General features: G+C 34.3%; 1 protein-coding gene across 1 annotated transcript; it reads left to right on the plus strand.

Moving 5' to 3' along the window:
- The first annotated feature begins 3,037 nt into the window (after positions 1 to 3,037).
- Positions 3,038 to 14,377, plus strand: LOC111372311. Its single transcript, XM_022994583.1, has 9 exons — positions 3,038 to 3,275; positions 3,531 to 3,715; positions 4,888 to 5,069; positions 5,158 to 5,442; positions 5,527 to 5,585; positions 5,681 to 5,717; positions 5,799 to 5,870; positions 12,763 to 13,075; positions 13,764 to 14,377. Exons 1-9 carry the CDS (start codon positions 3,140 to 3,142, stop codon positions 14,127 to 14,129), a joined length of 1,635 nt encoding a protein of 544 aa, XP_022850351.1. The 5' UTR covers positions 3,038 to 3,139; the 3' UTR covers positions 14,130 to 14,377.
- The last annotated feature ends 2,952 nt before the right edge of the window (positions 14,378 to 17,329 follow it).

Genomic DNA, 17,329 nt, shown 5'->3' on the forward strand with positions numbered 1-17,329 from the left:
AAATTTATAACAGCGAATCGATATGTTTTTCATTGAAAATAACATTTGATGACTATTCTTGAAGTAGTTGGAGAATAATAAAAAATAAGTGGTCATATAAATATCTTCAATTTAACATCTTTGTGCAAGAACATAAACCTAAATATCCTTGTGAAGTTGGTTGGATCGGAAAATTGGTAGACCTTAATCCGGCCGGTTGGGCTTAGCAGATCGGAGTGCTCTTGACACAATTAAAAAAGAGGAAATTAAACTCATTTTTTTTTCAATTTCCCATTTTAATTATCAGATCAATAAATTATTCTTTCAAAGCCATTCCACATCATAACTTATCCGAACCCTAACACATTCTTCACCCCAACAATGGTAACAGAAATGACTATTTCCATAACCCAAACCATTCCTCACTGCCACTGCCACTGTCACTACCACTGCCACCGCCACTGCCACCTTCGTCTCTGGCACTGTCATCATAAAACCACTGTCACACATGGATGGATCTACCTACATGCAAATCCAAACTCCATCTTCTCTCAATTTCTTTTCCCAGCAGTCCTTTCTCTCTATCCTCTATCTCTTTACAACAATCGGGTGCTCTAATAAAAAAGGTTGAACCCTAACCTTGAGGGAGGTAAATTATAGGATGTGCCCCAACAGGCCAAAAAACAAGAGTTGTCTGTACATTGCGTCTACAAGGAGTCCAATTCTATGTTTCAGGAATCGATTCCCCACATTGAGGCTGCCAGCAAGGCGTGAGATAACTTCACTCCTGTCTTTTGCACCATTGGGTTATGCCTCAGGGGGGTTAATCGGGTGCTCTAATCGTCTTCGCCATAGCTCACTGATGCCATTTTTTAATTTATTTTTTTTAAAAAAATTTAAGCAAAAAATTTTATTTGTGTACAATTTTAACTCCACTTATGTTGATTGTAGTTGATTCCAAACTCAAAAAGAGAAGGAGAATTGTAACTTCTATTTAATCTCCAAGTATTATAAATTACATATAATTTATATTGTTAAAAAAATCGAGTTTCATGACTTTAAAAAATGTACTGACTCAGTAATGCTAGAGTCGAAAGCCCGAGCCAAGCTAAGCCTTGATTTTTCGGTCGAGCTTTGACTCTACTCTGCTCGAGCTAAAATAGCCCAAGCCATTTTTTACTCAAGTAGTGACCTTCGGCTTGGCTCATTTACATCAATACCCCCTGACCAAAGATCTGAGCTCTACTACGACAATGGTTTAGGCTCTTAAGACCCAAAGTCATGCGTCTTTAGCTCTCATCTCCTCCCTACGCCACCACTTTCGATTACTCTCCGTTGCAATCGCCAAAGTCCTCTTTCATGTTCTGAAATTTGTGTTAAATGTCGTTTGAATAGCAAGGATGGTGGTGCAATAGATTCTGTGATGGTGGGTTGTGGTGTACAAATTTGTGTGGTGGTAATAAGATGGTGGTGTACAAATATTGCGTGGTGGCTATGATGGTGGTGGCATTGAGGTGGCAACAATGTTTTGGATGGTGCCAGTGGTGATGGAGCAATGAAGGAGTGGTGAGGGTGAACTGAATAGCGATTGTGATTAATAAAATTAATAATTTGTGAGTAATAAATAGAACATGTGACCTAAAAAGATGTATGACTTGCAACTAAATTTGTAATTTTGACCTATAATTTGTGTTATTGTGACTAATTTGTGCCCAATAAATAAGATGTGACCTAAAAGATGTATGGTCTTTGTGATTGTAACTATGACCTTGTTCGATTTGTGATTAGTATATGATTATGACAATAAATAATGTGTTATTGTGATATTGACCTATTTAATTAATAAATAAGTCACCAAATTATTATAAATGTGATAACCTGAATTTTAAATTTTTTTCACAATTTTTTTATTTTTATTTTTGAAAGTGTATCTTGAAATCTTTGTAATTATGCATTTTTTTTCCCTCCACAAAAAACTGGTCAAATTCAAGAAAATCTGCAGCCCAATTGATAGGTACTTAATTGTGTTTCAAAGATAAAGTTCTTGTATTGGGGACCAGAGACTAGGATCCTATGACCTTCAAAAAGATTGATCCCTGTTTGATTGGGATTAAAATAAGATATTCAGTAAATTTTCATAAAAAATAATAAAATATGTAATTAAAATTAATTGTTAATTTTGACTCAAATTAAAATTTTTAATTTTAATCCATACCAAAAAGATGCTCAGCAAACTTACCACTAGAACAAACATCGTCGTCATCATCATCATTTTCTTGTTATCATTTATGAATTTAATATTCTTACGAGCCTTGAAAAAGTTAGTCCAGAGCACATTGTATATAAATTGAATAATTAACTAAAAAACATGACATTTACCTTTTACTAGCTCTTTTTACTTAGTATCAAATGATTAAGTTGTGGATTCGTTATGTATGGACGAATTACTTGTATACGACAAATATGGGAACAATACAAATGTCAATAGGAATTTTATATTTTACAAAATTAATAAATTAAAATCTCTTACATTATAGTTACATATAATTATTAGTGATAAATAACTTAAAATCTATAATTTTATCTCAAATTGAAAAATTTTGTACTCCAATTTTATTTATTTATTTTTTAATTTTCTAAACTGTGGAACACTTGTCATACTAATCGTTGATTCAAGCACTTAATCTTTTTTCTACCTTGATCCTATTTTTTCAACAAAAAATCTCGAAGAATGGATACGAGAAGGGCTGCCAAACCCGACAGCCTAGGACAGACGAGCAATTATGGTCTAAATCCCAAACATAGGCTCAGATCAAAATCATATGTTACTTCGTTGTTATCCTTATTTATTAGAGAAAATATAAAAAGATTAATCAAATAAAAATTTCCAAATTATTAATTCTTTGAAATTCACGCGGTCTGCAGCCAGCTAGTCGTTATCTGTATTCGAAGAGTCAATCCTATTAATCCGTTAATTATTAGTAATTATGAAAATAATTATCAATCCATGTTCGCACGTCTTGTTCACTATCGTACGAGAAAACATATATATACTCTTTTATGTCTCTACTGTCATTTTGTCCACTCCAAGAAGCAAGCACAAGGTGAAGGGGGTTTCTAACAAGAATTATTTACGTTGAGAAGTTGAAAGAAAAAAAAAATGCTCTCTATCAAAATCAAACCCTTTTCTCTGATTTTCCTGTCAGCTATAATCTTCATTTTTCCTACTGTTTTTTCATCATCTTATGGCGTTTCTGGTTCTTCAATCAATCATCTTCAAACCACACACATTCCAGGTAATCTTCAGTGAACTATAACTTAGGTTTGTGATTTTATTTTTTTTATTTTTTATTTTATAGATTTTTTGTCCCCTCAGTTTATGGGGTTTCTGCTTCTTTAGTCAATTATCTGCAAACCACACACATTCCCGGTGATCTTATGTTAATTCCAATTTGGGTTTTTGTTTTCTGGCTGTACTCTTGTTTTGTACACACGAAATTAATGTACTATGAATTTGTGTTGTTGGATTTTCGCTTTGGTTAATTGTGTAGGTGTGGCCAATGAGATTAAGGACGACGGCAGTTTATGGGGAATCAGGAGATCTGTTTTAGAGGGTGACAATGGTGGAAAGTCATCATTAATATTGGCTGCTGAAAGAACACATAGAAAAGATCCACTTGATGATCTCAAATACTATACAGGGGGTTGGAACATTAGCAATGAACACTACATAGCTGTAAGTGTTGCTTGAATAATTGACTTTTATTACCCTGCAATTTTTAATCTAAATAGACTTGTTTTTATACTGGTTTTATTCATATCAATGTTAAAATTATGTGTCTGATTAGCATGTAATAACCTGAGAGTAACTGATGGAGCAAGCTTTGAGGGAGAGGAAAATGTTTATCTCATATGAGTTATAATGTAGATTTTCCACATAATAAGAATTTTTAAGTAGGAATTTTTTAATTTTTGTCTCTCTAATGTTTTTCACATGTTATTTTCCATCATGAATCATTTTCTACTGTTGATTAGAACTCATGTCGTTGTGCATTTTGTTTGGAGAAACAGTAGTTGTCGCACTTGACTTCAGGATAACTTAGTTTGTATATCCCATCGCAATGTGGTATTGTCATGCTGATTGAATATTTGTTTTTCTAATTTCTTCTCTCGTATTGAAATTTTCAACTGTATCTGTTTTAAGTAGGGATTGGCTTCATTGCTACTTGCAAGTATACATTTTATAAGTCCTAAACATGAGGATCCTATTTCAAGATTTTCAGTATATTATAACAATCAGACATAAGTATACATTTACACCTTTTGTTTCTGTTTCTTTTGAAGAAAAACTAACAAAAATTTGTTCCTCAATTTATTGTTGGAGATGTGATTAACTTACGAGTAATAATAGTAGGATCAGGGTTGGTGATATTCTTTCTCAACATAGAGAGGTAGATAATAGGTGAAATTGCTGATTTTCAAATAAAAATAGCTATTACAGAATGGTGGTGTTTTAACTCAAGATATGCTGTAGGAAAAGATAGAGACTAGTAATCTACATCTATCTTGTTTATAATGAACAGTTGTTTATTGGTTTCTATTCATAAATCAAAATAACTTTTTCATGAATACATTAATCTCTTTTCTGACCTAAGAAAAACTTTTATCTACGATTAGATTGTGCTATGTTGACCATTCACTTTTAGATATGAGAAAAAGCAAACATGCATTGAATATGTTTCCTGGACTCCTATATGATATTTAACTGACAAATGAGAACAGGACAAAATTTATTTCTTGTTTTTGTTATGATATTCTGTGTTCATCTGTTTTTTTCTTATTGGAGTTTTTCAAGTAATGTAATGATGCAATTTAGAATCTCAATCTAAAATTTTGTTTTTAATGCAGTCAGTGCTTTACACTGGCTCTACGCTTTTCCTTGTTGCTGCATTCTGGTTGGTTGGATTTGGTGTTTTCTTGCTGCTGGCTTGTCTGTATGTTTGCTGTTGCCAGAGAAGACGTTATGGCTACTCTCGATTTCTCTATGCACTATCTATCGTCCTTCTCTTATTATTTACCATTTCTGCAGTGTAAACCTCTTGTTTCTATACATTGTTATCTCATTAAGATTATATTTGTTATGTTAGATCTCTTTACTCTTCCATTTTTTTCTATTAGCATCGGATCTGCTGTTCTCTATGCTGGTCAAGAGAAGTTTCATGATAGTACAAAAGATACATTGAACTATGTTGTCCAACAAGCCAAGTCCACAGTTGCCAATCTCACAGATGTCTCAAATTATTTGGCTGCTGCTAAAAAAGTCGGAGTGAATCAGATATTTTTACCTAAGAATGTTCAAAACAACATTGACAAGGTTGATAACTTGATTGCCTCTGCTGCTCGTACCCTTGAAACCCAAACAGAAAAAAATAAAAATGATATATTCCGCTATTTGGATGCTGTGTAAGTATTTCTGTATAAATGGCCAATTTCATCACACATTTTTCTTTTATTATGTATTCTCAAATATTTCCTTATGCTTTTCAGGAGGCTATTTCTCATTATAGTATCAACTATAACACTTATCCTGGCTTTACTCGGTTTCTGTAAGTCTACTGATAATTTCAGCTATATTTTTTAAGCTTGTACTGAACAAAATGATAAATATTGTATTTTTCTATAATGCAAAATTTGGGCGCAGTGTTGTCCATTGCAGGCTTTAAATTCCTTGTGTACATGTGAGTGCAATTCTTTATCTCTTTGACTTCTCAAACATATTCTGTTAATAGTTCGTAAAATCTCGTTGAAATTATTTGCAGGTTGATCATCATTGGTTGGATTCTCGTTGCCATCACCTTCATCATTTGTGGTGTATTTCTTGTTCTCCACAAGTACGTACTACTAATTGCACCATCCACCTACATGAAACAGATATATTTCTTTACCATTTAACCTCTTGGAGGTCATAAAGTGTCACAGATCATTTCATTTGAACTGCTGATTGATGCAACAAGAAGAGATACTTTTCATCTGTGCTCCGCTATTAAATCCCAATAAAAGGTCTTAAAGGAAATAATTTTTTTCTTGTCATGGTTTTTGATTAATTTTATTACTAATATGGATAAAGAAGTAGAGATGCCGAAGCTTTTGAGAAGTATAGGTTAGTTAAATAGAAAGCCGAAAGGATGACATGAGAGCCCGGTGAGGAAGCATATGAAAAGTTTTAGTTGTTGTGGATCAAAAATTGGAGAAAAATCTATTTACATGGTATGTTGGCTAAGGGAGAAGGGAATTAGAGATCTAAACTGAGTTAGTGTATTTAAAAGATGAAAACCAAGAGTGTTTTTCCATAGAATGGATCAAATGGACAGGGATGGGTTTTGGGGTTGGGGGGGGGGGGGGCCAGAACAGATTTTTAATGGGTAATTTTTTTATTTTTTATTTTTTTCGTGTATTAGCCCGGTTTGAAATTTTTTAGCCTGGTCTTGAATTCAAACTTGGATCCATCCCTGAATGGAGGTGGCATAATAGGATCCAAGCAGCCCAACCTAAATTTATTGGGATCAACGCTTATTTTGTTGTTATATGGATGAAGAAGCAGATCAGATTGATACATACCCTTCGTAGACCTAATACAAACCTAACAGAGCCGATCCTCATAAGGTGATGGTTTTTTAGCTGCCAGATGAATGCAAGCACTAAAAAGTAGGCATGGCAATTTGTTGGGAGAGATTATGCAACTGTTAATTATTAACTCCAATAAAAATTCACAATGCCTCTGTTATTGGAAAGTTTAGTTGTAATTGCATTGTTACTCCTTGCAAAACCTGTATTTCATCTTAAGGCAGTTTCCAAGTCTTCTATAATTTTTTTTCCTTCCATAATGCATAGGTAATGGCTAATGCTAAGCAAGCTTAAATCTTTCACCCTTGAGTGAGTATGGTCCTCACAAAAATTCAGATAATACTGCACATTGCACCATACAATGTCCCATTTCAAGTATTAGGCACGTATGCAATAGTGAATTTCACCTTCTGGATATGTGTTACTATGTTGCTCTGGCTCAAGTAGACACGTAAACTAAGTGTGAGCAACATGAATTTCCAATTATAGGATCTAGAGGAGTCAGTCAAAAGGTGTGCTGACTTTGGATGCAGATATTTTATTGAAATGATATGGAAAAAAAATCCCATCTTTTGCTATTTTTTTATTAAGTTTTAGTTTAAGCATAGTGTTTGTTTGGGAAAGATTATTTTAAGTGAAATATAATTTTTTAGCTTAAATGATTAATGTTTGGACTGGCATACGGTGTCAAAGAGTTCTAACTTATTCCTTCAAGTGAAAAACTAAAATGTCATGCGCTAATGTTATTTTTATAGTCAGCCTTCATTTCCTACATGGTGTAAATGCTTTTAAAAAGAACTACTAGATCAAAAGGGAATGTGATTTCTTTCCTAGTGCTAGAAACATGAAACACAGCAATTGGACATGTACCTTCCACAGAAGTGATTGATCCTCTCTCTTTTTCTTGGGTATGATAAATTGTTGAATAATTGGGATTCAATTGTATATTGTATTCAATAATGACACTCCTTTAAATGGGAGAAATTACAGATATTAACTCCTAGAAAATAGAAGCTGAAAAACAGAAAGAACAAATCTTATGGGATAAGATCATCTTATGTGATAAGATGAGATTTCTATCAATCTAAATCTCACATAATCCTTATTTAAATTCAAAAATGAACAAAGCATATAATCCTTAGATAGTATAAGCAAAAGTAACCCGGTTCCACACTCCTCAAGCTGGGAGGAAGATATCTATCACCCATAGCTTGTCTAAGACACCTTCGAACATCTGCCTAGTGACCCCTTTTGTAAATAAGTCGGCCACTTGCTGCCTTGATGGTACAAAAATCATGCAAATTTCCTTATTGTTAATCTTCTCCTTTATAAAATGTTTATCAATCTCCACATGCTTTGTACAATCATGATGGACAAGATTGTGTGCAATGCTTAGTTCAGACTTGTTATCACAGAAGATCTTCATTGGCTTAACACTTAGTAGTTTCAATTCTTCCACCAGTCTTTGTACCCAAATCATCTCTCATGTACCTTGTGCAATTGCTCTGAGCTCAGCTTCAGCACTATTCCTCGCCACAACATTCTGTTTTTTGTTTCTCCAAGCCACCGAATTTTCCCAAATAAATGTACAATAGCCGGTGGTTGATTTTCTATCTTCTATGGATCCAGCCTAGTCCGCATCAGAATAAGCTTCAAGAACACATCATTTCTCAGTTTTTTTAAAATATAAACCCTTTCCTGGAGAAGACTTCAAATAACGGAGAATTCTATACATTGCATCCATGTGTTTTTGGAAAGGACTGTGTATGTATTGACTCACCATGCTAACAGTAAATGCTATGTCAAGCTGAGAAATGATATATGACACGTTTTTGCTGAATGCTTTTTTCGTGTTTATTCTCTTTGATTTGTAGAATATTACAAGCTATATATAAGGAAAATAATTAGCTATACAATGGAATTAATCCCTGATTTTCTGTGATTTGATTAGCCTGCATATGGAAATAACTAAACTAATTTTGCTTGGCTGGAAATATGCTCTAATAGTTTAAACTGAGGGACACTAGATGGAAGCCGATTTATGATGTATGAGGCTATAAAGACAGCTTTCCCCCAGAAATTCTTTGGCACGTTATTAGTAAACATTAAGGCTCTAGCAACTTTTAGGAGATGTCTGTTTTTTCGTTCAGTAATACCATTTTGTTGAGAGGTGCCTACACATGTGTTTGGATGATTACTAAGGTATACTCCTAGGATTTGGTTAAAGTATTTTTGGCCATTATCTGTATGTAGGATTTGAATTCGTGGAACTTCTGAAAAATTCTTGCTGTTTCAGATTTTTCTTTTAAAAGAAATACCCATCAAACTCTAATATGGTCATCAATGAAAGTAATAAACCATCTAGCCCCAGTTATACTTTTTGCTTAGATTAGTCCCCAGATATCACTATGAAACGTAGAAAATGGTAGACTCTCTATACGATCGTGTAGGATAGGAACTCCTGGTGTGTTTTGCAAGTTGGCATACATCACATTGAAATAAATTTGCATTTTTATTGAGAAATAAATCTGGAAACTACTTTTTCACATAAGAAAAGCTAGGATGTCCTAATCTTTTCTGCCATATCATTATTCTACTAGGAATTAAACTTGGAACAAAACCCGTGTACATAACTGACTTCTCCACAGTTTGGTAGGCTTGAACTTCTTTTTCTTCATGTTACTGGGGAACTGAAAGATAGTACAACTGCCAATCATCTTCCCCAAATACAAGTCCTGACATTCACAAAGATGAGGGGAAAAATTAGCTTTGCAATTTAGATGACTATTCAGTTTGCTAACTGAAATTAGGTTACATGAGGGATTAGGAACATGCAGTACTGAATAAAGGGTAATAGTTGGGGAAACCACAAGATTTCCTTTCCTTGCAACTGAAGACAGGAAGCCATCAGCAATTATGATTTTAAGTCTACCAAGGCGAGCAATATGTGAAGAAATTTTTTTTGAATTTCTTTCATGTGTAACACCACAAAAATTCATAATGCTTAGAGTGTTACCAAAAAATTTACTTTTCTTTGTATTAAAGGCAGCGCAATAATCAGTAAGATACATGCAATTTCCATCCAACTATATAACAATAAAATCTTCAATTCATACCACTCTTCTCTTATAAAGTATATCAATGACCAAGCGATACACCAATCTTAGGCCATCTTAAATTCTCGAAAGATTTCATATCTCTTTATAAGGAACCCGAAGGTCCACTAATAATTCATGCATGTTTAATTGAATATATAAAAGCATAAAGAAACAAACCTCTTGCACCAAAAGTATCTTACCTCGTTTATTGAAATGTTGTAAAAGAATGTAAAATAATGCACGTAAAATCTCTTTTCTACGCTTCTTTATCTCTCTGCCTTGACTCGTTTTGGCTGCGTCTATGTATAAATATTCTGTGGTGCAAATTTCTCTTGACTTCATGGGGTATTTAAAGTGAAAAAAATATTTACAAATTGAGTTTTAGTGCAATAATAATACAAAAGCCGTGTACTACCACAAACTGGATAAGAAAAGGTTCAAATGATAAAGTTAGTAGCATACTCCACTATTGATTTCTTGGTACAATTACACACACTCATGCTGTGAAAGGAAGAGAAATTTGAACAAATTCTAATCATCCCATTGAGAATAGGACGGGGCCAACTTGGACTTGGTTTCAAAAAGTCACATTTGAATTGTACTACACTATTGGTTTTATATCACAGTTATTTTGATTGTACAGAATACTTTCCACAGAATAAATCCAGAAAACTCACATGGGGTGGGTCCCATGTGAGTTTTATATTGAAAAAATATAACCACCCACCCCATGAATAGTGTGTGATCTGTAAGAATCTGTGCAGTTCCTTTCTATAAGTGTAGTGCAGTTCTTTATATCAAGGTGTTAAAAGAGGAAAAAGTTTTACTTAATTAATATTCCAAGCTCCTATCAACTCTATTAATCTTTTATTCTTTTAGTTGGACTTAACTTGATGTAATCTAATCTAAAATAATTTTTTTCTCAAGTCGAAGACTTCTAATTAATTACAAGCTATAAAAAGAGTTCAGTATCGTTATACTTATCTTCGCTCTATCAATATCCAATTATTTGGCCCAAAATAAGAATTTACAACCTATTTCATTTTAGTCCCTTAACTATCAAAAAGAAAAAACATATCTAGAGTAAAATAATTATATTCTTTTTTTTTTTATTTATTTTTTTTTTTTTTGGGGGCTTTCTTTTTTTTTTTTTTGGGGCATTACATAATGTGATCAGATGCATCCGAGTCTATATCAATCTGTGTGTTCAATGCAAGGGAGAAACTACCTTTCTGAGCAATGTTGCAAGGGGGATTGAGAGTTACTCTTGTTAAGATTAGATGGCTTTTGCTGAAGAAATTTCTGAATTTCAGCAATTTGTTTGTGGTTGAAAATTGATTGCTGTTGTTGGCTAGATCCGTCGATGATTGCTTGGTACCCTCTGGTTTCAGTCTGATTGCGTGGCTTCCAATTGGAAGGCTTTCGATGGAGCTTCCAGCACGTTTCAAGGTTGTGGTTGGACCGATGACAGTGGTCACACCACATATTCCATTTAGGTGCTCAGTTTTCTCCAGAATTATTTTCTGAAGCTCCTAAGTTCTGGTTATTCCAATTTGCTATCAAAGCCGAGGCAGAAATATTAGGAATTTCTGTTCTAACTTCAGTCTCCTTGCTGCCACCTAACGTGACTCTCTTTCAACTTTCTTCTCGCCTAACTTCAGCAAAAGCTTGTCTGAGGCTTGTCTGAGGCTCGAGAGGTTTAGCACCAAGAATACGTCCTCTCACTTCATCCAATTCCTTATTCAAACCATGAAAGAAATCAAAGACACGTTCAATTTCAAGGTCTACCTGATATTTCTTGCTGCAAGTCTGACAGTATTTGTAGACGTCCTGGAGCAAGTCCAGCTCTTGCCATAAGCCAGTCAATGTGTTGTAGTGATTCATAGCAGAGGATTCACATTGCTTGCAACCTTTCAGGACAGACTTGAGCCCAAACTGTTGGGCAGAATTAACTAAATCAGAATGTCTTTAACAGTCTCCCATATTTCGTTAACCGTCTTGTACGATAAATAATTCCTCTCAATCATTCAGTTCATTGAGTTGACCAACCATGCCATCACCATAGAGTTGTCTGCTTCCCATATGGCATATTTCTGTCATCCGTTGCAGGCGCTGGTGTAAACCACTAAGATACCCAAGTTTTCCTTTGCCTTGTATCACCATGACAACGGACTTAGACCAATCAAGATAATTGGAGCCATCTAGTTTATGTTGGGTTATTTGTAAAGAGGGTTTTTCTGAGGTAGAGGAAGGAGAAGGATTGCTAATAGTTTGAAAGGAAGGCACAGATTATGGACAGAATCTGCAGATCCAGTGTCTGCCATTGGAGATGAGGAAAAAAACTAGTCCCTATTACGCTTTGATACCATGTTGAATAATTGGGATTCAATTGTATATTGTATTCAATAATGACATTCTTTAGATAGGAGAAATTACAGAGATTAACTCCTAGAAAATAAAAAGAACAAATCTTATGGGATAAGATCATTTTATGCAATAAGATGAGATTTCTATCAATCTAAATCTCACATAATCCTTATTTAAATTCAAAAATAAACAAAGCATATAATCCTAGGATGGGATAAGCATAAGAATAACTCAGTTCAACATAAATGAACTATTGATGAAGGACCATCCGGTTGCCTCTCTGGGATCACAAGTTTTATGAAATGGAATACTCTCGTTCTTAAACAGTTTTCTTAGTGAGATTGTGATTACATGCTGATCGAGGTTCTTGCTGTGGTAATTTCTGAGGTTTTCGTGCTTCATTTGAATTGTACTTAAATTGAAATGTGATGTCTTGCTATCTGGTGAATTTTCAACTGACACAGTTCATGAGACCTTCAGGGTGAATTAATGTTGTGAACACTTGGTGATGGATCTAAATCATCGAAAGTTTAACGCTCTAATCAGTGTGTACGACTTTTTGAATTCACTGTTTATAATTTGTAAATAGCTATAGCTCATGAAATTGGATAGGCTTTTTCTCTGTCAGCTTTGCTGTTGATTTTTCTTCTTATTCTGAAGTGCCTTTTTTTATTGAAAATTTCTCATATGCAAGTGTGATGGGAGATACATGTGTTGCAATGGACCAGTGGGTTAACAACCCTACTGCTCACACAGCATTAGATGACATTATCCCCTGTGTGGATGCTGATACTGCACAAGAATCGTTGTCCCAGAGCAAAGAAGTCACCTTCCAAATGGTTGGGCTTGTAAACGGGGTCCTCTCTAATGTTTCCAATGCTAATTTAAGTCCTGGGACATACAACCAATCTGGTCCATTGGTACCTCTCCTCTGTAATCCATATAACCCTGATAAGACGGACCGAAAGTGTGCAGCAGGTGAGGTTGACTTGAGCAATGCAACACAGGTAAATGGCTTCCAAATTTTTAACCTTATCATTATTCATTATCATTTAAAAAATTGTTTATTACATACAGCAAGGTTTTACCACAGATCAATTACGAAATGCCTAAAATGTTTCATCCCATCTTCAGTCTACTGAAATAGAAACTAAAAACCAATCAACGGAAATCAAATTTCCGTGGTTAAAGGATGAAAAAAGGATATCAACTGTTGACCTTAAAATCTTCTTGGATTCTTTGATGAACAGAAGATACCTGTTTCTCTACAAAAACAAAATCCAGTTAGTGAGTCCAGCCACCCGTGGAGAGGGGCGACCTTTCCACTCTGAAGGTCAAGTCAAAATATTTAGAGCTGAAGTGGGATGGTCTTGGAGTATGTATAGGGTAAATGGAGAGTGGGTAGGTGAGATATCACATCACATGTGATGTTGCAACCAATTGTCATGTCGTTGCTAGTCCATATAATTTGTTAGTCGGTGGTAGGATCTGCATATCTACTATAGTTTTGGGTCAGTTCAGAGGTCTCAAAAATGGATCCTCAACTATTATGGGACCCTGTGTTGCCATGTGTATAACCATGAATAATTGGTGTAACTTCATATATTCCCTTCCACTTTTCCCCTACATCCATATTTTCCATCTAATACACACTAAAGGAATATGCTTACTTTTCTTTCGTTGTATATAATCCAGGTTTGGAAGAACTACGAGTGCCAAGTTTCTAAGAGTAACATATGCACCAGTGTAGGCCGTTTAACCCCAAACCTGTATGAGCAATTGAGCAGTGCAGTGAATGTGAGCTATGGATTGAATCATTACAGCCAATTCCTCACCAATTTAGCCGACTGCACATTTTTGCGTGATACGTTTAGTGTGATACACGATGACCATTGTCCTGATTTAAGGCTTTACAGCAAATGGGTTTATATCGGATTGATGATGGTCTCAGTTGCAGTTTTGCTTTCTCTCATGCTTTGGGTACTTTATGCAAGAGAGAGGCGCCACCGTAAATATACCAAACTTGTGGATGAGGTCTCTTATGAAAGTCGAGGATCATAACGAGATTTTAGAGTCTATGCTCTCATTGCAACTGAGACTGATTGTTCTTTCTCAATTGTACATAATTGAGTGGCAACTTCGTTGTGTCGATATTGTTTTTCCTATCTTGATTATTCTAGTAGGAGGTTGCATATATTGAGACTTGAGATTGAAATTGGTGTCCTTTTCATGTTATTCTTAGATCTTGACATTGTTTGATAATATAAGAACAGTTTCACACATGAAGAGGAAGGCAAATTTGCTTGAAACAGTTTTCGAAATAACTATTTTACACCTTTGACTACGTACAGAGCCTTGGGTTATGCCTCCCTGAAAATCTGATTGACGTGAATACAGCAATCTGTATTCTGGGGTCTGCTGTTTTAGACAAAGGGTGTTTCAGCTCATGTGCTGTCAGTGCAGTCTCCACTGCATCTAAAGCCATTGCTGCTGCTCTTTGGATTAAGTTCCATTGCTGCGTGTTATCTTTTTTGACAACCGGGGTACTAGGAATAGTTGTTGCTGTCGACGATTGTTTTGGCAAATCGCTACTTGTGTTTGCAGAGAGCAGCCAATGTTGAATAACAAGGAGTTTGAAGTATAGCCCCGGTCACCCAGTGTCCAGAATTTGGGCTTAACCCATGAATTAGAAGTAGCAGCAGAAAAAGAAACCATGGCAATCGATTAGGTACGCCGGTGTATGTTAAGAGTGAATTTTGATATGAGAGGTGAGAAGAGGGTGTAATGTATATATAGCGCAAGATGAGACCACGTGTTGCATACATAAACAGTGAAATATGCTATTTGTACATAAAAATGGTACACAATGGATTATGTGGAGGGAAAATATTGGATGAAAAGTTGACTCTGTTTAAAATTGGCAAATAATAGAGTGACATTATCTAAAACTTGATTTACATGTAACAAAGTTCTATAAATAGTAGTATTTTTTGTATGGATTAAAGTTTGAGATTAGTGAAAAAAAGTGAGACAACTGAAGTCAAACTTTTTTCTTTTGTTGTTTTTTACGCTTTAAAATAATAATAATAATAATAATAATAATAATAAATTGGAAAAATATGGGGAGGTTGATTAGGGAGGCATAATATTCACGTCAATCAAAGCCATTTCATTTGTTGATTAGGAGAATATTTTCAGTATGCTTATTGTTTATAAGTAAAATTACGAAATATTTGGCAACTTTTAAGAGCGACTTTCATGATCTAATGGTCCGTTTTCGTGATGTTGTCTTGATTCTTATTCAAAGCCTGTTTGGGAGTGATTTTGAAAATTGATTTTTTGACCGTTAGGAGAAAAGTTGGGTCCATTTGTGAGAGAAGAAGTCAAATATGACGGCTGAAATAGTGAAATAACGGTCAAAAAATCAATTTTTTGGGTGAAAAAATCGGGCCCAAACAGGCTCTCAAGATCAGTGTTTAATTTGTATAACTGTCCGTGCACCTTTTCTCTGATTTATTTTTTTCTAATCGTTATTTTGAAATAAGTAAAATATTTTGTTCTCTTTTCTAAATCTCCCCTTCCTCCATTTGAAATACATAAATACCTTGTGAATTTAAATTCAATTATGATTCTTTATCAAATTCATTGATGAAGGTTAAGAAATTAACGATTTTGGTTTTTATCAACATGATCTATTTTCAACTTAAATTTTTAGTTCATTAGACTCCCTATTCGATTTTGTATAATTTACCGTACCACACATAAACTTTTCGTGAGGAAAAATAAAACAAAAGCAAAAGGTTAAATACTAATCGGTCTCATTATGAACATATATATTACGCATCCATTAACAAGAAAGTTCCACTATATTTTTTTGGGTTATGCTGCCTGTACAGGCACGGGGTTGTACAGGTCACACACATTATAGGGGGTGGGTAATTTATTTTTTTTAAATAATCATCTCATCCACCCCCCCCCCCCCCCCCCCCCCCCCCCCACAAAAAAGGGGGGGGGGGGGGGGGGCATTGGTTTTTTATCTGATTTTTTTTTTTTTTTTAAGTATTCGTCAGCGTAGAAAGGCCAACCAAGCAAAGCTCTTTCTTTTTTATTCGGCCATGCCATGAAGTGAAATTGTATGGTATGTTAGGAAGAGAGGTAGGCAAAGAAATGTTACGGTAAAACAACTATAAAAGTCACAGGAAAGTTCGCCAACCTGATTCTGCATGCTACCAGCAGCAGTCGATGGCTGCGGATCTGCTGCCACTGAGTCATCGTCAACGATGAAAGCTATTGTTAACCATTCTTTTTGTCACTTGATGGCACGATAGGTTCTTTTTGTATTCAAGAAAGAACAGATTATGAATTCAGCTTAAACACTTTTTCAGTTTTTTGTTTTCAAAATTTATCTCTTTAACTAATTTCCTTCTGATCCGACTTTGTGATATAATTTAAAGGTCAAAACTGATTATTTTCAATTTTCCCGATTTTTTGTGACTTTTTCTGGGATTTAACAAACTGATTCTCTGTTTTAATTCTGTTGCGACCTTTTTATTGTTTATTAATTGATGATTAATATAGGGTTATGGTTTAAATGGAGTGATTTTCTAATCATATCGGTTTATAAAATATTTTTATTGACCAATATGTTCCCTTAAACTTCAGTGACTATTTGTGAAATTAATTCGAATTCCAATACTTCAATGTTTTAACTTTTAAGGTTAAAAAACGAAGGCAGTTATTTATATTCAACATTCTTATATATCCATCCCACTCTATATTTATTCTTATTATTTAAAAAAAAAAACACTATTTTCGTCCACGTCACATTTCAATATTATCGTTATTAAGTTCATTCATTTAAACACTGTACATTCATCACTTTTATATATCTATACAATTATGATTCCTTCAATCTTTTCGTATATCTATTCCTAACATTTTTATATATCTATACATCCACAACATTTTTGTATATTAATCCCACCATTTCTTTATATCTATCACGTTAATTAATTCATGTTTTCAATCATCGTCATCAATATGCATTGTCAAATTGCGTTACTTTTTATAATAATCCCATTATTTTGAATCCAAGAAAATCAAGAAAAATATCCCTTTAGAATCTCAAATTCTTGTTTTGATAGTTCTAGTAGAGAAGATAGTCATCAATATTTTCAATTCAAGAAAGTCAGACAGCGAAAATATAATCCAAAAAAAAAAAAAAAAAAACCCAAAAAATTTTTAAAAAAATTTTTTTTTTA

The sequence above is a fragment of the Olea europaea genome, chromosome 23, assembly GCF_002742605.1.
Source record: "Olea europaea var. sylvestris chromosome 23, O_europaea_v1, whole genome shotgun sequence".
Classification (NCBI taxonomy): domain Eukaryota; kingdom Viridiplantae; phylum Streptophyta; class Magnoliopsida; order Lamiales; family Oleaceae; genus Olea; species Olea europaea.

Coding starts and splice junctions, on each gene's coding strand:
- LOC111372311 (XM_022994583.1), top strand. CDS start 3,140: ATGCTCTCTATCAAAATCAAACCCTTTTCTCTGATTTTCCTGTCAGCT. Junction 5,070..5,157: donor TTATTTACCATTTCTGCAGT/GTAAACCTCTTG, acceptor TTTTTCTATTAG/CATCGGATCTGCTGTTCTCT. Junction 5,586..5,680: donor CCTGGCTTTACTCGGTTTCT/GTAAGTCTACTG, acceptor ATTTGGGCGCAG/TGTTGTCCATTGCAGGCTTT.